At 45.3% G+C, this 24,033-nt stretch overlaps 1 protein-coding gene across 1 annotated transcript; it reads left to right on the top strand.

Annotated features, from left to right (window-relative positions):
- The first annotated feature begins 6,082 nt into the window (after positions 1-6,082).
- Positions 6,083-8,439, top strand: Slc35d3 (solute carrier family 35 member D3). The gene is made up of 2 exons (XM_051175357.1): positions 6,083-6,531; positions 7,491-8,439. Exons 1-2 carry the CDS (start codon positions 6,093-6,095, stop codon positions 8,318-8,320), a joined length of 1,269 nt encoding a protein of 422 aa, XP_051031314.1. The 5' UTR covers positions 6,083-6,092; the 3' UTR covers positions 8,321-8,439.
- The last annotated feature ends 15,594 nt before the right edge of the window (positions 8,440-24,033 follow it).

Genomic DNA, 24,033 nt, shown 5'->3' with positions numbered 1-24,033 from the left:
TAGCACTCAAGAGACTGCAGCAAGATTATAGCCTGGGCTACACAGTGAGTTTGAGGTATCCTGGACTACAAACTGAGACCCTATTTCAAAAAAAATAAAACCCAAGACAGAAAAATACCCTATCATTTCTCTTGATTCACTTTCCCCATATCCAGGGATGTGAGGGATGTTTAGACTCTGGCTTTCTGATGTATAACTCAGGTTCTTGGTGTCTGTCTGTCTATGAGTGTTATCCAGTTGGTTCTGGAGCGAGTATTGGAAGATGAAAAGGGACCCAGCTGGCGTCTGCTCTGAAAGCAAAGGGGCATGCATTTTGAAACCTTGGTAGCTTGTGAACTCAGTAGTTTTTGGATGAAAAGTCCTTCCTGGGAGGAATGAGCACAGATGTCCTGACCACCTGTTGTTAGCACACTTCCTGTCTGCCTTCCAGACTCTCCCTGCACCTGCTGTGACAGGACAGTGTGAAGGACCACAGGACTTGTCTGCCATCGGTAGTGGGTGGCATGCTCCATGTGTGCAGTCCTTTTGTTGTTATTTTGTTTTTTGAGATGGGGGGTCTCACTCTGTAGCTCTGGCTGCCCCGGAGTTCACTGTGTGACCAGGCTGGTCTTGGACCCAGAAATCTATCTGCTTCTGCCTCCTGAGTGCTGGGATTAAAGGCATTTCTCCTTAATTTTAATTACTTACTTGCCCAGTGCCGTGCTGTTTTCCCGACAAGGAAGCCAGGGGTGACAAACATCACAATAAACAACAAGTACTAAACTGAATTGAAATCTGGCATATCAGACTCCAAACCTTTGCCCCTGCCACATGACAGCCTTTCTCATAAGATGAGCTGGCTTGCTAAGAAAGAATCGGGATGTGAACTCTGGTGACTAGATTCTGACCATTTTGAGAGGACTAACAAAATTGCATTTTCCAGCCTAAAAGGCAAAGAAGTTGAGTGTGAGCTTGGGTCACCTTATGGAAGCCATCTTCACTCTAGATGACATTGCTTTTGTCTTTCACACTTCTTACTAACTGATCTCCTTCAGTGTTTTTTAAACTACTGTACATAGAGTTGAATACTAATTGCCTCTTGCCTTCCCCTGCCTGTTCTCTCACAGGCCTGTGAACCTGTTTTCTTCCGCCCAAAATCATCTGGCCCACTAAAGCAGCAGCTCCCCGAAGTGTGCTAAGGAAGGGTCAAGATAAACATCAGTGTAGGTCAGCTGAAGACCTACATGCCAACTCCTAGGCCCTCCCCACACTGTGTCCTGTCCTTTACTCCTAAACCCAAGTACCGACACCCCAGTTTCTCTGAACAAGTTGCTGCCAGTGTTTAAGTAGTTACTCTATTTCTAATTCTGTGCTTCCAGAGCCACCCTCCTCTGTGCCACTGCCAAAGACTCAACTAAAATGTGACCAGAGTATCTCAATTTCAGTGTAAAATCTTTCTCTGCCTGCAGGATTGCCTATAAGAATAGTTCAGTGCCACTAACCAGACAGCTCCACCCTGGTGGCTGCTGGTAGCAAGGCTTCTCCAGCAACATTGGCATGTTCACAGAGGCCCGTGGAAATCATGGCAAGTTTTTAATTCTATCTTTACTCCAGCTAGTCTGTGTATCGTTGGTGTTCTGTCTTTGGCTTGGCAAGTTCTTACTCATCACTTTGAAAGTTACATGAAATGACTAAAGAAAAAGATTGACAGCAAATTCTAAAATAGCAAACACACAGCAGAGCTAATGGAGAGATAACATCAAAGGGGATTACATTAAAGGATGTATTAACCCCTGTTAGCTAATAGCCCGAGTTTATTATTGTGTGTGTGAGTGCATGTTCATGTGTGGGCAGGTGCACATGTATGCGCAAACCATCACCTGGGTTAGTATCCACCTCCCCAATGATATGACTACAAGTGTGCACCACCACATCTGACTGTTTTTACATGGGTTCTGGGGACCACATGATTATGGCTCGATGACTGAGCCATCTTCCCTAGCCCTAGTATCCAGAATTTATAAAGAACCATTAAAAATCACTAGACAGAGACTGGGGAGATGGTCCAGCAGCTAGCAACCCTTCGTTCTCTTCCAGAGAGAACCTATGTTTGGTTCTTAGCACCCACTTTGAGACGACTGCTTGTAACTCCAGTCCCAGAGGATCCAAACCCTTTTTCTGGCTTCTCAGGTACCCAGGACACATATGGCATTAACACATACAATTACACATAAATAAAAATATCGAATCCCTTTAAAAAAAAATCCTACATAAGAAAACACAAAAGTAGAAGAGGATATCAATGGAGAGTTCACAGAAGTAGAAAGGCAAATGTTGGGTATGCTTCAAAATGTTTGACTGTTCTTCACTGATGCTAAGGAAACTCTAATGAAAGTGAGGTCTCTCCCCTTTTCTGCATAATGTGTTGGCATGCATTTGACATACTGATAAACCAAGAGCGTGGTTTCGCACTGGTTCCGGTAAGCAGTCTGGCAACAGGTCAGTATGGCAACTTTCTCTCTGCCCAGCGTTTCCACTTCTAGTGTTCTTAGGATGTCCAGGAAGAAGTGTAAGGGATCATATCATATCAGTGTTTGGTAAAACCTAAATGCCACAGGGCTGGGGTATAGCTCAGCGGTAAAGCGCTTGCCTGGTATGTGTGAGATTCTTAAATTCAATTCCCAGTATAGGGAAGAAGAGAAGGAAGGGGGGGGAGGGGAGAAGGGTGGGGTAAAAGGGCCATGTTATAGTACAGCCATCTGAGAGTGTGCTAACAGTCCAACCTGCAAGGTGCTCAGCTCACCACTCAGCAGTGGGGATCTGAAACTCTTCTCCAGTCACCATGTGACCTCCTCACAGGCTGTGTGAGGTGTCCCTATGAGAAGCCATTGGACACCCTCTGAGGGGGTAAAGAGAAATCCAAGACTGTAGTCTCCAGAGTGGCATACTCATTCCTGCCGTGCTCTGTTGGTCACCAAGACCAACGACAATCCAGTGAAGATGACAAGGGTGTGGATAAGGAAACAGGACCCCATTGGGAATGGAACTACCTAGAAAGCGGATTGTGACAAAGTGTATGTACAAATGAACAATCTCCCAATTTTATTTTTTAGAGAAGGCTTTGTATAAGACTACATGAATAAAAGACTACGGGGCAGCCAGCTGTGAGCAGAGGTGGGTGGAGGGTCCCAAACACTGAGGAGACATTTTCTTGTTATTTATAGCTTGCTTTCTTTATATGTACTACAATGGATGAGCATTGCCACATTTACAATTAAAAATGATAAAGTAAATTTATTTAGAAACATAGTTCTTTCTCCAGAAAGCCATCTGTGCTCCCTGTCAAGCTGATGTAATTGCCTTCCAGGGCCCCTGTCTCTTGTTGCAAGGCTTCCCTGCTGCATTTCTTGTTGGTGATGCCCCTCCCCCACATGTGGCTCCCCAAGGACAAGCTGAGTGCTCATCCTGGAGTCCTCTGGCTAACAGACTACCCAGCACAGAATATTTGCCCACTATGTTTGTTGAATGAATGAACTAGAAGATTGATTTTATGCCACCAATATTTATTGAGTAGCTCTAAAGATAAAGAGCTTGTGTCTAGACCTTTGGGAACTTGATACCAATTGGTCAAATGGCTTTGTGACCTCAGATCCAAATTCTGGTTCAACGGTTCTTACTAAATTATACTATGATCTTTATCCTTATTTCTTGGTTTTCTTTGGGAACTTGCTTATTAACTAACTTTGTTGGAGATGGGGTACATTTGTTAGGTCCTACTAGAAAGCTCTATACAATACAGCAGAGAAAACTGCTGCTTCATGCCTTGTAGGTCAGAGATATTAAGCTAAGTAGTCTTGCCTAAATGAGAAGGGTAAGGTAGCTGAGTCAGCCCATAGTCCTCCACCTAATGTTAGTATCACAAATGGAGGCAATTATAATTGCTGGCAGAAATGAATCATTCCAAAACTAGGTCTGTACAACCACTTCTTTATAATATTCGCTTACAATAGGATGTCTTGCAGCAGTGGCCCTGTAATTGGAGTGGTTGGGAGGGAAAAAAAATCTACTATTGAAAATCTTAAAAAAAAAAGGGGGGGGTCACGTTCATTCTTGATCTCTGTTCTCTGCATATTTTGACTATACCTTTAAGCCACACAACCAATTTGTATTATTGCTCCAGCCTTCGCTATTTCCTAAACCCTTGAAAACTGGAGTCTCTTAAATAGCTAATAGTGTGTAACCACAGCATTCAGTAATAAAACCAAAGCATTCCCGGGGGACCGGAAGTTCTCAGCACAATGCCTCTGGGACTTCTTCCTGCAAAGTCAGCTCTGGGGGCCCAGGCTTTCCTGAGTGCACACCTGTCAGGGACAAGCAGGTGGCTGTACTAGGTGCTGGGCACTAGCTAGCCTGGCCTGAGGACTGGCGCACTTCAACACAAAGCACCACAACACAAAAGCTGGCCCGATGAGGAGCTGCAGTGAGCCTGGGGTTCCTGCTCCAGTGATTTCTCTTCCCCACCCCCCCATGCCCCCATGAGCTAATAATCAGTTTCTACATCTGTACTCTACTATCGGGTTCAGCATAGAAGTGTTAAAAATTGTTTTAAATTTTGAGGAAATGTATATCCTATGTGTCCAGGCAAGGTGTGGTGTTTAAAATCCCAGTGGCTAACAAATGAGACCCCAGTGACTGAAAGATGGGAAGACAGACCTCAAACTCTCCACTTCTCACCCACAGCTTGGCCTTGGTATACATTTCAAACAGACTGAGAAACTGCTGTGGCTGCCGCTTAGAGAAGCCCAGCTAGCCAGCTAGCAGCTCTGTTCCTGCTGAGTTCGCTGCGGGTCAGAGCATAACCTCCTGCAAGTGAATTTAGATCAAAGCCTCACTGGTGGGGATCACAGGGAGGAACACATAACCTCTCACCCACACCATCCTACGCCCCAAAGCTGCCCATGACTGTCTAGCAGGCTGCAGCCGGTTCTCTGGATCCAAAAACCGTTTCAGGAATCTCCTGACAGGGTGGGGTGTCTGAGGTCCATTGCTGCTGTGCCCACCTACTTGATCGCCTGTATCACGCATCCAGGGCTATCCCCCCCTCCTCCGGGGCTGCTTCCCTTCCAAGATCCTCCACTGCTAATACTATCTGCTTGTCCCTCTCCTCCCAGTTCCTGCTGTTCGGCCTATTTTCTCTCTTTGTCTAAATTAAATGTGACCCTCCACTCCCACGATCTGCTTCCCAGACGCCATCCTCCGCGAGAAAGCTCCCACAGGGCCATGTATGATCCAGGGACCTTTCCTAGGAAGGTCGCAGAGTCCAAGCTCATCCTCTGGCACCAGAACAGTCCAGCCTCCGGGCTACAAAGCATTCCGTGGCAGCGGGTTCTTTCAAGGCACTGGGATCTTTCTTGAGCGTCAGGGTCCCCCGCCGCCCTCCGGCACCGACGTGCCTGTTTCCCGTGCAGCGCCAGGAGAGACCGTGGGTGGAAAATCCGCTGCAACTCGCGGCCACCGGGCTGGGGGCGCCGTCACTTGTTGCGACCAATGAAAGGTGTTCATTTCTGGAGCACTGTTGTTCCTAACTGCTGTGCAGGGGATCCCCAGCCCGCACCCCACTGTTCCGCCGCTGTGGGAGGGAAGGAGGAGCCGCAGCCCGACAGCTGACCCAGGTGGGCACTGGATGCCAGGGGGGCGCAGATTCATCCCGACCCGGGGCAGCCGCCCCAGCGGACCAGTCTCCAGCCCGCACTCTGCAGAGCGTCCTGCCTGACCCGGGGATCCGCACGGGACACGGCTCGACCGGCTGCTCACCTACGTCCAAGTCGCGGTGGCCAGGATTCCCGCCACTCCTCTCAGACCGGTTCCCCACCCTTGTCACTTTTCGGAGTCCCCCGCCCCCGCCTCCCCGGAGCTGCGGGGCAGTCACACGCGGAGCCACCCAGCTGCGAGGACGCCGGGCTGGAGCTGCCCTCGGCAGCCAAGCCCGCGCTCCCTGCCCTGCGCTTCGCCCCGCCGCCGAGCCCGCGCCCCCGCCGCCCTCGCCCCGCGCCTCTGCTCCCCTCCCTCCAGTCCGGAGCTCCGCCACCGCCGAGTGCGGCGGGGCCGGCGCGATGCGGCAGCTGTGCCGGGGCCGCGTGCTGGGCATCTCTGTGGCTATCGCGCACGGGGTCTTCTCCGGCTCTCTCAACATCCTGCTTAAGTTCCTCATCAGCCGCTACCAGTTCTCCTTCCTGACCCTGGTGCAGTGCCTGACCAGCTCCACCGCGGCGCTGAGCCTGGAGCTGCTGCGGCGCCTGGGGCTCATCGCCGTGCCCCCCTTCGGCCTGAGCCTGGCTCGCTCCTTCGCGGGGGTCGCGGTGCTCTCCACGCTGCAGTCCAGCCTCACTCTCTGGTCGCTGCGCGGCCTCAGCCTGCCCATGTACGTGGTCTTCAAGCGCTGCCTGCCCCTAGTCACCATGCTCATCGGCGTGCTGGTGCTCAAGAACGGCGCGCCCTCGCCAGGGGTGCTGGCGGCCGTGCTCATCACCACCTGCGGCGCCGCCCTGGCAGGTGAGCGGGACCCGCGCCAACCCCCCGGTCCACCCACCCCACCCGGTAGAGACCGCGGGGAGCACTCGGTGCAACGCCCTCACTGCCAGATGGGGAGACTGAGGCAGAGTGAGGCGGAGAGCTTTGAGTGGTCGTTGGGCTCACAAAAGGGACTTTGCTCCTGAAACCCTGCGCAGCCTTCCCCAGCCTTGCAGCCTCCTCCATCAGCCCTCCCCCCAAACTCCGGTGCCCCGGCTTCCTCCTCCGCCCCTCTTCTCAGAGCGTCGCCCCCACCCGGGTCTCTCTGGTTCAGCCCTTTCCTCGGGGAGGAATGGAGAGTCGCCTGAGCCGAGAGCTGGAGTCCAGCCCCGGACTGAGCCGGAAGGAAGGGGCCCGGGAACTTCCTCGGATCATGCTGGGCCGGAAAGCTAGAGAGATGGGAGTGAAGCCTGGGTGACCCAGGCTCTCTCGGGGCACTCGGGTGGGCGCAAGGCAGAAGGGACCGGCCTGGGGCTCAGGTGTGGGAGGGGCCGGGAGGACCCTGAGGGATCCAGAAGCCAGCAGCGGGAAACCCTCTTTCCGGGGTCCCGTCCCGCACCCGGGTGAGGCCACTAACTGGGGTTCCCTCTCCCTTCCGGGGCCCACTGGGCGGGGTGGAGGAACCACCCGCTCAGGTGACCTCCTTGCGGGTTCAGAGACGCCAAGGGGCCCACCCCGAGAACATCTGAGCTCTTGGTGGCCTTCATCCTGACATAAGGAAGACAGGGTGCATTGACTGGGCTTGGCTGTCTCATTTTGACACAGTGATGGAGGCATGAAGGGCTTCTGTTAGGTACACGGGAAATTCGTGGGCAGAAGTGGGATGCTAAGAGGGTTTTTCTAACGCGACATGCTTTCCAGAGTGGATACCTACCGGCACCAACACTGTGTCTCTTCTTTTTTTCTTTCCCGCGCTGGCTGCGCCGTCTTGGTGCATTCAGGAGCTGGTGACCTGACAGGCGACCCCGTTGGGTACGTAACGGGCGTGCTGGCGGTGTTGGTGCACGCAGCCTACCTGGTGCTGATCCAGAAGGCGAGCGCAGACACGGAACACGGGCCTCTCACCGCACAGTATGTCATTGCGGTCTCCGCCACCCCTCTGCTGGTCATCTTCTCATTCGCCAGCACCGACTCCATCCACGCCTGGACTTTCCCAGGTTGGAAGGACCCGGCTATGGTTTCCATCTTCGTGGCCTGTATCCTGATCGGCTGTGCCATGAACTTCACCACACTGCACTGTACCTACATCAACTCCGCGGTGACCACCAGCTTCGTGGGCGTGGTGAAGAGTATAGCCACTATCACGGTGGGCATGGTGGCCTTCAGCGACGTGGAGCCCACCTCTCTGTTTATTGCTGGAGTCGTGGTGAACACCCTGGGCTCCATCATTTACTGCGTGGCTAAATTCGTGGAGACCAGAAGGCAAAGCAACTATGAGAATTTGGAATCTCAGGCAGCGGGAGAGGAATCACAGCCAAGCGGGGACCAGCTGCCTTTTGCTATGGAGGAGCTGCCCGCCGAGGGTGGAAATAGCTGGCAAGAGGGTGCAGAAGGGGCAGGCGGCTCCGTACAGCAAGGTGGGCAAGAGTCAAGGGGCAGCCCCAAAGGGGTCTCCCTGGGAGCTGGGAGCTCAAGAATAGAGGAGCATTCCGATGAAGTGGGTAGGAGATCCCTGAAGGATGCTTACTTGGAAGTGTGGAGGTTGGTTAGGGGAGCCAAGTATATGAAGAAGGATTATTTGATAGAAAATGAGGAGTTACCCAGTCCTTGAAAAAGATATGCATGTATGTACATATGTACATACAGTTATTTTGTATGGTAGAAATGTCTAAGGAGGGGCCTCCAGTTTTATTCTGAAGAGCAGGGGAAGAGAAGCAAAGATAAGCTGAAAGGGACCAATTTATTATTTATTAGTGCTCTAGTGGGACTTTGCCTGGGGTGCCACAGAAGAAAGATGCCCGTGCAGGTGCTTAACAAGATCAAAAGTGGTTTCAGCTTCAGACTCCTGGACATTTATTTTCGTCTTGATAATCATAACCAAATATTTGCATGCACCGAGTCCCTCAGCCTCCCCTTCCAAAGATGGCTTCTAGCAATGATGACATCACTTAGTAAGTTCAAAGATCACATTCAGGGGCACATTTCTGATGACAGACTATAGTTTTTATTGCCTGTGAGGTAAGAGTATATTGTTGAAATGACATTTATAAATACACTGAATTGTTTACTTCTCGGGTCATCTGCAATACCGTGTTTACTCAAATTTTCCTTCCTTCGTTTTTTAATGAGTATTCTATTATATATTAATAGGAAATGTTAAAGCTATTTTGAAGACATGTTCTTAGCTTTCATTATGAAGTCTGAAGTTTGCTCTTTGTAATTATATATATTAAAGGCTGTTTGGATTCCTTGCTTTATAATATTTATTAGTGAATGCTATAACCTTTTAAACAGCCCATTTCCCCCCATGTAATGCTCTTGCAAGCAAATGTAGTGACTGGAATGTAATTCAGTGCGGACTGTAGAAAAGCCAGATGGGAGACAGGCCACCTTGGAAAGCAATCTGAGTCACACTGCACACTTCCTAACTCTGTTACAAAAAGAGCAACTGCTATATTCTCAATATGATATTTTTCTATCTTACATTTGTCAAAAAATAAAGTGTGAGTCTATCTGTAAATAGGTGAATTGTTAGTCTGTTTCAGACATGTTCATGTCTTGTGTGGAATACAGTAGCTGCTGTGCAGGTACTAGCCCAATTGGGAGCTTTCTTTCATTTTACCATTTCTAATAGTGACCTTCCCACTGTTGAGATTACCAGCATGCAAAGCTCAGTCTGATGTGATCCTGTGGGCTGAAATTGGGGCTTCCTGCATGCTAGGCAAACTCTCCACCAACTGAGCTACACTTCCAGCTGCCATTGGGAACTTCCCCAATTACCCCAACAGCTGGATTTAAAATGATAAGACAAACAACAACAAGAAATTTCCAGTAAAGAAAGCTATAAAGAAGTAAAACACCATCTCCTACTGAAGAATAAAAGCCACCTATGCCAGATAGCGGTGCAAATGGAGACAGGGATAGAACACATGGCAGTAGCCGCCGGAGAGGGACCGTGACACTGGCGCTACTCTTGTGAGCCAGAATCTTCCAGACAGGCTCAGATAGTGGCATCTTACATTTTTTCCCTGTTATTGAGAATTGGGGCTATGGCTGGTCCTGCTCTGCTGATTCTTCTGGGCATCAGTTGCTTTTAGGAGTGCCACCAAAGTCTAGAAGCTGGAAGTAAATACATTAGAAAAGTCAGAATTGCAATGGCTTTTTAAAAATTAAAATAAAAAGCACTAATGTTGACACCAGCATGCCAGAGGGCAATGTCCTGCTACACCAAAATATAGCTGAGAATTAATTAAAAGCAACGAAGTTGAAGGGCACTTGGGATTTCTTTTTATACCATCAAAGAATATTTTTTTTACTCAACAAAATTTCCCTTTGGTCACAAATGTGGGTTTGCACACATTGCAGAAAGATGAATTCTTTCTTGACAACAAACTTGACGAAACATTCTGTTAGAGTTCGCTAGAGAAATAGAAGAGCTGGGGGCATCAAGAATTCGTGATTGTGGGAGTGGGCTAGTATGAAATCCATGGCAAACTCAGGCATGGCCCCTGTGCTAAAGTCTTGAGGCAGAATTCCCTCCAGAAATCTTAATGTTGACTCTAAGGCTCAAAACTAATTGGAAGAGGCCTACCCACGTTCATGGAGGCTGATTTGCTTTACTCAAAGTTTGCTTACTGGTTTTAAATATTAATTACATATTGAAGATGCCCCCAACTACAATCTGGTCAAGCTGGAGGTGACTGTGGTGATAGGATAAGGAAAAACCCAGAAAAACATATCACAAAAGTTCTGTCACACTATTTACGCAAAACTTGGGAGTCTCTACTTAAGGTCTCTCAGCAGAGAGCAGACAGTACATTAAGAGAAGACAGGTAACAAGCCAAGGGACGGAAACAAGGTAGGGACAAAAAAAAAGACATGCTGAAGTTTGAAAGCAAAAGCACCTAGCATGATAGCAATGACGGATCCCTGGGAGGAGGTGCAGCAATGAAGAGTCCCTGGGAGGAGGTGCATCACAGGCTCACAAGTCAGTGCTGGGACCCATTCCCTGGTCACTAGCAGTTGGCGGGGCCAGGCCAGACCCCGTTCCCCAGATCCCTCCACTGTCTTCAGCTCTCAAGCCCACTGAAGGAGCCTGACTCACACTGCCCTATGCTCAACACTGTAACTCTTCTCTGCAGAACGGCCCAAGGTGTCATACTGCCATTCTTGGTGCCAGCCTCCTCCCCCTGAATGCTATCTGCCTCTCAGCTTGTGGCATAGGTCAATGAGAATCCTGGGGAAAGGATGGGCGGGGCTTCACAGATGAGAAGGTGGTGACATATTACTAGAGAAAGGAGCAGAGCTGACCAGTGACCTAAGCTCCCATAAGAGCAGTCATTTTACAGGGCAGTCACCCCTTGTCACAGAGCCTGAGTCTCTAGGTCATTGCTAGCAATGCTCAGAAAAAAACAAACACAAACATACAAACAAAAATACCAAGTGAAATTCACAAATCCTAATTTAATTGACAGAGGTGGGTGAGTTTTTTTTATATATATATATTTTTTTGGGGGATTATTTGCTTATTTGAAGGAGGATAATTAATTAATTTGAGGTTATTTATTTTTATTTTTCTGAGATAGATTTTATGTAGACCAGGCTGGCCTCAAGTTCTCATGAGGCTGAGGCTGGCCTTAAACTTTTTACCTTCTTGTCTCCACGTTTTAAAAGCCAGGATTATACGCATATACCATCACACCCAGGTCTCAGTTTAGGAACTTTTTGATGGCACCATCTGTAAGTTCACTGACTCTTTTTTTTTTTTTTTTTTTTAAGTTCACTGACTCTTAGCTAAGTTTAGTCCACTGGTGAACCAGTCAGAAGAATTCTTCATTTATTTTTGTTGTTGTTGTTATATGTGTTTGTTATCAATATCTAGTATTTCTTTTGGATTCTTCTTTAGTTTCCATCGATTCTTCTGTTCTGCCTGTTTTTGCAAATTGTCTGCATTTTACATGAAAGACATTAACACATGTTATTTGTAATTTCCTCTCAGATAATTTTTTTCCCCTTTTAAGACAGGGTTTCCCTATGTAGCTTTGTAGACCAGGCTGGCCTTGAACTCACAGAGATCCACCTGCCCCTGCCTCCTGAGTACTGGGATTAAAGGCATGCACCACCACTGCCCTGCCTAGGTAATTCTAAAGGCTGTGTTATACACATCCAATTCCGATGCAGGTGCTTGCTTCATCTCTTCAGACCTACTTATTTTCTTGCCATTTGGCACCCCTGTTGCTGTGACTTTCCCTGAGGGGATATGACTCCACCCAAGTCTAGCTTAGTGAACTAATGGGTTTCTTCCATGGAGCAGGAGAGAGGGGTTACAGGAGCTTGAATGACTCAAAGACAGTTGCATCACCCAAGGCCCACCTAGCAGGAGTGATGACTCACAAAGATGTATTCCTAGAGCTCTTTGCTCAACTTGCATGCTTAGCCTCTCAAGAGTTCCCTCTCCCCCAGCAATTATTTATATCTTACATAAGCTCAGGGAGGGGCCTCATGAGTCTTGTAACTTCCTTGTGAATTTTAGTTGAGGAGGCTCCTCACTCCCTTTCTGGATGGGCTATTTCAATCTGGAGGAAATAGCTACCCAACAACACTTAATGATGTTTCTGTTGTGGAAAGCCAGATGATTGATAATGCTGGAGGGTAGAAGCCCAGGCAAATAGACCTCTAAATGAGAGGTGTCATGTTCACAGGGCTAGAAAGTGGGTTCTGTACTGTTTGCAGCAACTAGACTCCAAAGTCCTCTGCTGTAGTTGTTATCTCTCTCTGATGTCTTCAGCTCCTTCTGCTGCAGTTCAGACATTATAATGGGTCCTCGTTGGTGTGACGGTAAGGTGTACGCAGAGAGATATGCTCTACAGTAATGTGTAGGGACCATTTCAGGGTAAATGAAATTAGTTAGCTTTGACAACTTGACAATAAGGAATTGCCCAGATCAGATTGGTCTTTGGGCATATAAATAAAGGATAGCCTTGATTATTAATTGTAAGCAGGATCAGCTCACTGTGGGTGACACCATTCCTTAAGCAGGTGGTCCCAGGCTCTATAATGAAATTGCAAAACATGAACCAGCAATAAGCATTCCTCCATGGTTCTTACCTTTAGGTTCTTGCCTTTCGGTTTCTGCCTTGAATTTCTTCAGTGATGGACTGTGTCCTGATAGTGTACTATGAAATAAGCCCTTTCCTTTCAACGTTGCTTTTGGTGAGGGCATTTTATCCAACAATAGAAGAGAATATAAAATATTTCCTAAATATATTTGTAATTTCTTTGTGTTGAGAAATTCCAAACTCCTCACATCTAGTTATTTATACAACATAAAAGTTGTTGTGAAACATGATCCTTCTGGACTGACAATTCTTAGGATCCTCTATTTAACTGTATTGTGGTATGTGATGAATCTCACCCTTCGTTCTATGTTCTAACTTACCACTGTTCAATGCATTAGTTCTATGAAGTCAACATTTTTAGCTTGCACATTTGAGTGAGAGAATGTGGTAATTGTCTTTCTATACTTGACAGATTTAACTTAGTATCCTCCAGCTCCATCCATAGGACTGCAGGTAAAGTAATTTAATTTTTTATTATTGAATAGTATTATATAAATGTCATTTTCCCCATTATTTTCCCATCACCCATGGATGCATGCATGTATTTAGCCATCTGTCCATCATTCATCTACCTATCTTCAATCCATCAATCCCTTCTTCATCCATCCAAACCTTGGATGATTCCCTATCTTGGCTATGCATTCTTACTAAGTCCCAGTCTTAGTGGACCTATGTCCCTAGGTTTTATCCCCTTTGCAAATGTTTCTTAGCCTCCCCCCTCCTCATAAATGAGACAAGAGAGCAAAAGAAGTTTAATGTAGAAGGAATAAGGGCCCTTCCCGCAGGTAGGAGAGCATCTGCTACATTTTGGTACCTGGGGAGGGGGTTTTTGTTGGGAAAGTGCTCTAGGCATGCCTCACAAAAATCACTCTTCATCTTCCTCTGCCTGAAGGCTAGGGGATCTCTTTCAACCCATTTCCAATTGTGGAATTCCTGGATGTCAAACCTATAAATGGATGAGTGCACACAAGATGGTGGTCCCCAGTTAATTATTCATTATAGTCAAATTCATCCATAAATTATAAAAATAAATCATCATTTAAGTTTTTCTACCAATTATAACTCTAGTGGCTTCTGATTCGTGTAAGATCTTAGCTGTACCTGTCTCCATCAACCTAGCCCTCCAGAGTTAGGGGAGGAAATTTGCTCTTTCAGTTCTCAAATTGGAACAAGAGCAGACATTGATTTTTGGTTTGTTTAACTATTTGTTTTAATTCCTCTGAGGATAGGAATGAAGGACAATTTACTTATTAAGAAAGGTGTGTGTGTGTGTGTGTGTGTGTGTGTGTGTGTGTGTGTGTGTAGAATTCTGTTTATAAGTGACTAGAGAAAGCTGAGGCACTCTGACAAGCCAAGGGCTTCGTTGCTGTTTATAACTCAATATATCTGCTGGCCAGCATCTGGATCAATGGTTCCTTTAATACTCAAGTTAAAGTAACTCTTTCACCTTCACCTTCTTTAACTTTGAAAAGATTAGTCCTTCACTGGATTTCCCAGAATTCCCAGCACACCCTCTTCCTTTCTACTTCCCTTGCTCAATGCTGCTGATGGCTTCAATAGAAATGTGTGAGGTGACAAAGTAATTGCTCATTTTAAGTGTTCTACTACCAGGCATTAATATATTTACAGAATTGTACAGTCATCGCTACAGTGCTGGTTAGTTTTGTCCACTTGACACAAGCTAGAGTCATCCACAAAAAGGCAATCTCAACTGAGAAGTTATCCCCATCAGATTGACTTGTTCAGAAGAAGCCACTGGGAGCATTCTGTTGATTAATGATTGATGTGGGAAGGACCAGTTCACTGCAGGTGGTACCACCCCCAGGCAGGTTGTCTTGGGGCATAAAAGAAAGCAGGCTAAGAAAGCCATGGGGATCAAGTCAGGCATCCTCCATTGTCCCTGCTTCGGTTCCTGTCTTGAGTTCCTGCCCTTACTTCCTTCATTGATGGATGGAGTGTGAACTCTAAGATGAGATAAACCATTTACTCTCCAAGTGGAATTTGTTCAGTGTTTTATCACAGTGACAGAAAAATCTACCTAGGACATCCCCTGTCTGATTTTAGAACATTTTTATCACCCTATGAAGAAGTCGTGCATCCATTTCAAGGCACTCTTTCCTACCCAATCTTTCCCAGCACTGGGTGGTTCTCACCTGGTTGGATTTGCTTGCCTATCTGGACCGATGCAGAGTTCTTGCTCTTTTGAAATTACTTTTCAGATTTCTCTTCTCAACCTATTCCTGGATACTTGTTTTACTGAAGACCCTGCTAGTACAAAACTGGCTTTGAGGTATGCTTTACAATTTATTGAATACCCAAAGCCTCCTGTGACAAGGGCATTTCAATGTGGGAAAGACAAAGTTGACATCTAGACTCAATAGTCCCTGCTCCATGAGTTTCTTGTCTCTGGGTCCTCCCTGCTGCTACATGGCTATTTGCTCTAGTTCAGAAGGGAGACTTTCCTCAAGGTCACTCTCAAGCTCCCATTTTCTCATTTTTTTTTCTTAAGAAGTAACCAGAAGGGTTAGACAGTGTTCTCTGAAATGAAAGGGCAGACTTACTTCATATAATTTTTAACCACTCTTTGGAATGTTGAAGACAGCTGTTATGGTTTAAATAGGAAATGATGTCTATAGTCTGGTGTCTGAGCTACTGGACTCTACCTGGTGGCCCTATTTTGGAAATGGTAGATGCTAGAAGAAGAGACTGGATGGGAGGAAGTAGATCACTAAGGACAGGCTCTTGGAGGTATTGTCCTGGGACCTCTTCTGTGGTGTTCTCTGATTCCTATTGTGAACTATGTATGGACTGCCTTCCTCTGACGCAGGTCTCAGCAGCCAAGTCCAAGCAACCATGGACTGAACAGTCTGAAACCAGGAGCCAACACAGATGTTTCCTCTCTTGGAGTAGGTTCTGTGAGTATTCTGTCACAGTCACAGCAAAGCTAACAACATTAAAATATCATTCCACCACACCAAACTCATATAGAAGGTTATCATGGGAAACTTAACAACATGTAAAGTTTCTGGTCTGTCCATTTGTCCTTTCCCCTTTCCCAGTCTCCTTTGCACAGGAAACGCTTAAAGTTGTTTAGGTACCAATCACACTGTGCTTAAATCAACTGATGCAGAATGGTGTTTCTTGGCCATTGGCTTAGGGAAAACACCTGTGGCCAAGCAAATGAGACGAAGCAACAAGTGTTGGAGAGAAGCGGCATGGGAGAGGCCTTTTTTTATGCTAGGAAAAGACTCCCTTGGTTCAGCCTGTAGGGGCAGGTGGTGAAGGTGTGATGTCTGATAGTTTGCCACTCTGAGAGGACAGTGATACGAGGGGGCACTATATGGAGGGCAGCTTCCAGGAACATGGGGAAGAACCTGACTTCCTGGCCTTCAATGACATGCTAAGTAATGGGACTGGACTAACAGCAGATATCCTTGGTCCCTCTCCCTGCTGTGGTGACAAATATGAACGATTCAACCTTTTCTCTGTGTCAACCCCTTTGGTGAATGAAAGAGAGAAAATTTGATTCAAATCATCTGGTGCCAAATGTTTGGATAAAAATCTATTCCTCTTGATGTTTTGGGTACCTAACATGATCAACTCTGGTGACTTTTGTGTTGCTACTGGGCTTCATGTAGACTGTACATGCATGTTTCATGGTATTTAAGACTGCTTAGCAAACGGGAAATGCTGTGGATATTGGGGCTGGCTTTCCATGCAGTTATACCTAGAGTACTATTGTGTGATTTAGTATAACACCGCCTTGGATTCACAGCCATGACTGGAATCCAATAGCCTGCCTATATGCAGAGTGCTTTCCCACTGATTGCTGGGCTCTCCAGAATACTCTCATCCTTCCTCATCAATAATTGCTATGCCTAGGTCCCTCGAAGCAGACTATAATAAGCAACTCGGTTCAAAAGACTAGTTCCTGCTCTTCCTTAAGGAATAACGATCAGTTTCTGATGAATTGGACAGGCAAAAAGGAAAAAAAGTTTTACATCTTGCAATGCACCTAGTGGCCATCTTCCAAACTCTGCAATATATTTCATAAACATTATTACCGAGTTGGTAAGCAGCCATTTCTGTAGGCACTTACTGTCATTGCAATAGTACAAAGGGAAATCCACTTTGCTTAATGTTACCTAAGCCTTCCAGAGCATCACTGCAATCTCAAGGCAGCATTGCCTTTCTCGGCTGATGAATGGCTTTGTAAGTAAAGATCTCCTCCTTTAATTTCCTAACCATATGGATGATTGTAGAAAGGGAGACAGAGGCCAGACAGTGCGCCTCAGAAAGGCTGCATCCCAGCCTTCTTATCTGCATTCATACTTCATATGCCTAGTGCTGCTCTTGGACCATGGTCTAAGCCTCAATGAATATATTATTTGGCTGACTGATAAAAGAAACCCAAGTCACAAAACAAAATTGCAACTTTAGTTTCTTCATTCAGTAGGAAAGCAGTGTGAATTATCAACTCCCTTTGACATGGTCTGATGGGAAGTCTGACTTGTCTATGGTGCCATTCTTAGAAAAGTTAATACTGTGAGTGGAATCTGATGCAGGAATAGGCTTTGTGGTACCTGCATCAAAGGCAGGCAAGCAGGATGGTTGGTGCAGATTGGACTTCCACTCAGCCAAAAGTGCCACTGCCCAACATCCTGGTGCCCTGGGGCTCACTTCAGTTACCCTTCAGACCTTCCTTTACTCAATTTAATAAAATTGTTCATAAAGAAACTTTTTTGGAGTAGCTAGGGTACTTGTCTGGAAAACTAATAGAGAACATTGCTAATGATTCAGACAGGGAAAGTAGAAACAGGAAACAAAGGGCGAATCCTGGCCTTTCTTTTAATTGTTGAGCAGTATTTGAAATAGCTTTTGGCAGCTGCAAGTTTTTCTGCAAAATACCTGTGCCAGGGTTTCTGTCTTTCCTCTGGGGATGGCGATCGATATAACTAATAAAAAGGAAATGACTAGACTGGGTATACGATATTAGAAGCCTCCCTAATGTGGCCTCACCTGAAACTATCTGGGGATCCCTGCCTAACATGTGCCAAATGGAGAAATGTAGGCCTTAATGGGCTAGTTAGCAGCCACTGAGAGATCAGTTACGCTAGTGAAGGTAGGTAGTATATAAGGACAATGTAAAATATAAAAAAGAAATAAAAAAGAAAAAAGGAGCTAGCAAGAAAGTGAAGTGAAGGAAGATGCCAGAGGAGAGGATGGATGGAAGCAAGGCAGGGGATTTCTCCCTCTTTTTACAAGCCTGTGTTAGGGTTACTATTGCTATGACATAACACCATGACCAAAGCAACCTGGGGAAGAAGGGGTTTATTTGCCTTACACTTCCAGTCACTGTCATTGTTTATCATCAAAGGAAAGGAGGGCAGGAAGTGAGAGGCAGGAGCTGATGCAGAGGGTCGGAGAAGTGCAGCTTTACTGGTGTGCTCATCAAGGCTTGCTCAGCTTGCTTTTATACACCCAAGGGCACCAGTCCTGGGATGACCCCACCCACGATGGGCTGGGCCATCTCCCATCAATCACTAATGAATATAATGCTCTATAGACTGTGTACAGCCCTATCTCATGGAGGCTTTTTCTTAATCGAGGCTCCCTCCTCTCAGATGACTTTAGCTTTTTGTGTCAAGTTGACATATAAGTAGTCAACTCTCTCTCTCCTCCTCCTCCTCCTCCCCTTTCTTCCTCCTTCTCCCCACTTTTCCTCTGTTATTATTATTGTTATTACTAGGTACCGAGAATTGGACCTAGACGGTTCGCACATGCTAGACAAACACTCCACCACAGCTACATCTTCATCCCTTTCCCATTTTTAAATAGTGAGATAGGGTCTCACTAAGTTGCCTGTGTGGTGCTTGTACTCACTGTATAGCCCAAGCAGGACATGAACTTACTATCCTCTGACTTCAGTTTTCCATTGCTAAGGATTGTGCCATCAGGCTTATCTCAAAAGAGCAGCAGTCACTCACTCAAAAGCAACAATACACAAGTTGATGATCTGGGATAATTTGAAGTTTAGTAGTTCCCTAAGAAAAATCAGAGAAGTGGCTCCCTTTGGAAGGCAGCCAACCAACGCTGACAGAGGTACTAAATCTAAGTGCCAAGTCTGCATTAGTATGAGGAGAGAGCAATACGCTGGATGGAGGCTCTAAGGCCAGGGACATGTACCTCATGGCAAAGTCTCCCTGTTGCCTTGGGGAGTTTCATTTTCTTCTTTGAAAACCAAGATACTTGAAGAGCGCCAGGAATAGATCCTTAAAATAAAACAAAATAACGAGTAATCGTAACTGCTTTTTAATTTTATATTCTTTTTTCTCATACACCCTGAGTGTCTGAGCCACATCCCTAACACTTGGCTCCTTGTTTGAAGTTAAATGTGATAATTGGTTTGCTTTGCTTTCAAGTAGGATATTTCCACAATCTAAACAGTCTTGCTAACCTCTTCTGGCTTTTCTAGAAGAGTCCATTGAACACCTGACATGGGACCAACCTTGTCCTGTGTTTTTGTGTATGTCTCTGTCCACATTAGACTGAGTAGTCATAGAGCAGGGTTAGGTTCAGTTTCTATTAGTTTGCCTGTGCCTTTGGTTTTTAAAAAATCTGGTTGGTATTAAATAAGTGATTTCTCAATGCACAGATCTCATCTGGTGCATTCAGTGTGTATTTAGGCTTATTAGAGTTATTTTCTAAGCTAACCTAAATTCCCCAAACACATTCATTATGAAAATGAACAACCACACTGGCAACAAAGGAATCCTTGAAAATTGGCAACTTGCTGAAGGCCACACTGAATTTTCTGCTTTGGGGATTGTTGTGAAAATACCAGCACCAAATTATAGCACAAACAACATCTAATTTCTTTTTCTCTTTTCATTAAAGTGGGTTATTATTCTCTTGTTGAAAAACGAGGCTTTCCTTAAACCTGGGTGAGAAATGTCTTATGTAAGCTGAACACAAGTTTTGATGTTTGGCTTTGTTTTCACACTCAGTAATGGAAAAATGGTCCTCAGGGATGTTTGCAAGGCTAGACAAACAGGAAGAGCTCAGCTGTGGAAGGCTAGCAAGGGTGGCCCTCTAAAAATAGCCTCTTCAACACAGGTACCTCTGTGCATCCGAGGGCAGGTTCGAGTTTCTGCTGGAGTATACTGTTAGCTCCTAATGAATAGTGACCGAGATCATTTTTATTGACCTAACTTTGAGCACTCTCCCAAAGTTGGACATCCTCCAGTTCAGTCTCCACATCTTTTAATTAACAAACCTCCCTAAACGTGAGAGAGTCTCCTGGTTGAACATCCTTAGGACACAGCATAGAGATGGGGCATACTCCATTAGATAATTATGTAAATGAGGGGCTACACCCTTGGCTGAACAGACATCTTAATGAGAAAAACGAATATGTATATATTTTGCATTTGAAATACTCAGTAATGCCAGTATTCAAGATTTATAAAGAGCCTTTTGTCTGAGGTCAATGAAATCCCTACCTCGCTCATTTACATGCATCCTCAAGTAGCTCCCTCATTTCCCTCTATTCATGTGGTGAGTACCAGTTGCCCAAGGAGGGCTGTTTTTCCTCTGCTAAGAGAATAATTGCCACTGTAAGACAGTCAGGTAATATTTTTTGAGATGGTACCAAGTGGTTGAAGCTGAGGACAAAATAGAATCTAAGATGTAGGGAACCACGTATGTGTGATGGTTTTGTTAGTTAGCTTGGGGGACAGGTCTTTGGAAAAGAGAGAAGATGAGATGTTAGCTGAGGAAGCTAGGGTTAGGATCCCGAGAGGACCAGTGTTGCTGTCTCTGACCATCAACCTTGTTAGATAGTAGTTTTGCTTGCTGTCTGCACCAGCAGATTTTTAAAAGTGACTTTTATAACATTTCTACTATAACGACTCACATATTAACACATATTGATTAGCACTCTGCTGAGGATGGCTGTGTTGCTTGGGGGAGGTATTTTCATAGAGGGAATGTTAATATATTCTTAAGAGTTATACTATTGTTTGAGATGGAGTTATTTCCTAAGCAAGTTTATCTGTGCCTTATGAAAATTAGCCAACCTAAGATAGAACTAGCTAGTTGGTAATTGACATAGATTAAGTAGCTGAAGATTTCAATTAGAAGGAGAAATACGGGCAGTCTGCTTATTGGTTGTTGGATCTTCTCTCCAAAAGAGTCAGGGAATGGCCCAAAGCAGCCTTGTTTTGGACTTACCTTGAGATCCCTGCCAGAACCAGATTTCATATGGCACAGAGAAATACAGACGGGGAGAGACAAACTTAAGATGTTAAAACCAAGAGAAATAAGCTTTTAGATGGCACTAAAGTCAATAGCACAATCCCTCAGTCATAGGCTTTGGCTGAACATGGGAACTGCTGTAACTATATACCTGCATCCTTACATGTGATGCTTGCTTCCAGTTATTAGATTATAAATGCTTATGATATTTATTGGTTATTGTTCCAAACCATGTTACTGTTTTTTAAGAGCTTTTAACTAATACATTCTTATTTTTTTTTTTTAAAAAAAAAAGACTTTGCTCCTGCTTTCAAAGGAGTTAATATTCTTAGAAAAGCAAGAAACACATGGTAGGTGACCTACAAATCTAAGATAGTGAACAAGACAGAATCCAAAACAAAGTATCACGATCTTTTCAGATTCCCTGAGGTTATGCAAATGATTAGATGGATCAAAATAGCTTGAAAATCGTGTTAGTGCCAGAGGTACACAAACAGACCTTGTTTAATAAACAAATGAACTGTGCAGTGGTGGTGCACACCTTTAATCCCAGCACTTGGGAGGCAGAGGCAGGAGAATCTCTGAGTTGGAGGTCACCCTGATCCACAGAGCAAGTTCCAGGACAGCCTGGGCTACACAAAGAAACCTTGTCTTGCAGACCCTCCTCTCTCTCCCCCAAAAAATGAAAAAAAAAAAAAGAAAAGTAAGAAAGGAAAAGTAAGTAAGTAAGGAACTAAGTACAAAATGTGTTAGTGCTGATCACAGTTGGTGCTGGTCTTTAATCTCATCACTTGAGAGACAGAGGCCAGAAGATTTCTGTAAATTCAAGGGTAGCCTTGTCTACACAGTGAGAGCCCCCTGTCTTAAAAAAAAAATGAGGGGCAGAAAGCAAGTGTTAGGTGAGGGGCAGGGATTTATTTTGACTCATGGTTTGAGACAGTACAGTTCATGCGTTAAGGAAAACATGGTGGTCTTCACAGAGCCAGGACTGTGTAGATGGAATACTTTACATATTCATCTGGAAGCAGAGAAGTTGGGTAAGAAGCGAGCTGGCCTATAGGCCTCAAGTTCCTCCCTTGTGGCCTGGTATATGGCAGCCAGACCCCATGTCCCACAGTTTTCACAACCGCCCCCAACAGCGATCCATATTGACTATTATTTCAAACCATGTTACTGTTTCAAGAGATTTTTTAACTTCTTCCAAAACAGTGCCATCAACAGGGACCAAGTGTTTAGACACACAAATCTGTGGGGAATAATTCACATTCAAACCATAACAGAAGGGGCAACGATCACTCTAGATAGTCTCTGTTAGGTTATGGATACAAATAACCAAATGGATAGTGCCCCAAAGAGTGTCATTATCCTTTGGTTTATCTTATCCTACCATGCCTGATGTAACAATGACATGTGTGTAGGGGGAGGGGTACATGTGCATATGTGTACACATGAGTGGAGAAGCCAGAAGACAACCTTGGATGTTTTTTTCTCAGGAACTGTTCGTGATTTTTGTTTCTGGTTTTTAAGCTCCTCAAGTAGGTTCAGCTATCTGGCTAGCAAGCTCTGGGAATCTGCCAGTCTCTGTCTTTCTAGTGCTTGGGATTGCAAACAAACATGTTATTGCCTGGCGTTTTAATGTGGGTTCTGGGGGTTAAACTTAGATTCTTATGCTTGCAAGCCAAGCACTTTACTTACTGGGCCAACTTCCCAGCCTACCATTGACTTTGGGGTTGGCAATCCTGTGTCCCTCCTGCAGTTTAAGACAGGGACTCTGTTCCATCTTTGATCTGTCATTGGTCTGTTCCAGGAGGCTCATTTCTTTATCGCACCCCTACCCAGGGAGGTAGAAGAAGCTCTGTTGCTTGCTTGTTTCCTTTTCCTTTCTTCCTTCCTTCCTTTCTTTTTTCCTTCCTTACTTCCTTCTTCCCTCCCTCCCCCTTCCTTCCTTTCTCTTTCTCCCCTTTTGTCCTTCTCTCTCTCTCTCTCTCCTTCCTTCCTTCTTTCTGATTTATTTACTCATTTATTTATTTCTTTGAGTGTTCTATCTGCATATATGCCTTTAGGCCAGAAGAGGGCATCAGGTCCCATTACAGATGGTTGTGAGACACCATATGGTTGCTGGGAATTGAACTCAGGACTTCTGGAAGAGTAGACAGAACTCTTAACTGCTGAGCCATCTCTTCAGCCCCAACAATTACTTTCTTGCGTCACTCCTGTGATGAGCCCACCTGAGTTGTTTCAAGCCTTGACCTTCCAGGCTACAAACAGCAGTCTCAGGCAGCCCACGGATGGATGGAGTTCGAACCTGAATATGGCTCTCAATGGGGTCAGTGTTAATAATGGCTGCAAACCAGGAATTAAGACTGGGACCTGTGGCATCGAGGACAGGACCCACTCACAGTCTGTGAAGGCTGTGGTGAGGCAATCACTGTTATCTCCAGCACAGAACTTTGCATTGCTGGAGGAAAGGAAAGGGAGAGAACACAATGGCAAAGGGAAGGGGGGTTGACTCAGAGAATCTAAACAGGAATATTTCAGGTAACAAGCTGCCGCTAGTTTAAAAATTCACAAGTCTCTGGTAAGTTGAATTTCAAACACATTTCTTCCATGATCTGCTAATGAGGACAGTTTGACATTCTCCCAGGTGAAATAATTTCAGCAGAAACCATGTGACATTATAATCAATTTAAGAAGCTCTCTTCCTACTTCAAGTTTGTCAAAGTGTTTTACATTTAAAGCTATAATTAGCTAGCCCTTCTAAATTCACTCTGACTGAGGTAGAGAATTGAATTACCCAGTAAGCTTTATAACCATGAGAACAAAGAACAAATCTCCAAAAGATTCAGTCACTTAGGTGCTGGTAGCCCAGATGTGTTCACCTCGTGACAATTTACCAGCAAACTCTCAGGTGTGTTCACTATTGCACACTGCAGAGCAGAAGAATGTTAAA

This window comes from Phodopus roborovskii, unplaced genomic scaffold (assembly GCF_943737965.1).
Source record: "Phodopus roborovskii unplaced genomic scaffold, PHOROB, whole genome shotgun sequence".
Lineage (NCBI taxonomy): Eukaryota > Metazoa > Chordata > Mammalia > Rodentia > Cricetidae > Phodopus > Phodopus roborovskii.
This window is presented reverse-complemented; position numbering and strand designations above follow the sequence as displayed.

Excerpts from the sequence above, each read along its gene's own strand:
- Slc35d3 (XM_051175357.1), top strand. The coding sequence starts at position 6,093 with ATGCGGCAGCTGTGCCGGGGCCGCGTGCTGGGCATCTCTGTGGCTATC. Across the intron at positions 6,532-7,490 it reads CTGCGGCGCCGCCCTGGCAG|GAGCTGGTGACCTGACAGGC; the intron begins GTGAGCGGGACC and ends TGGTGCATTCAG.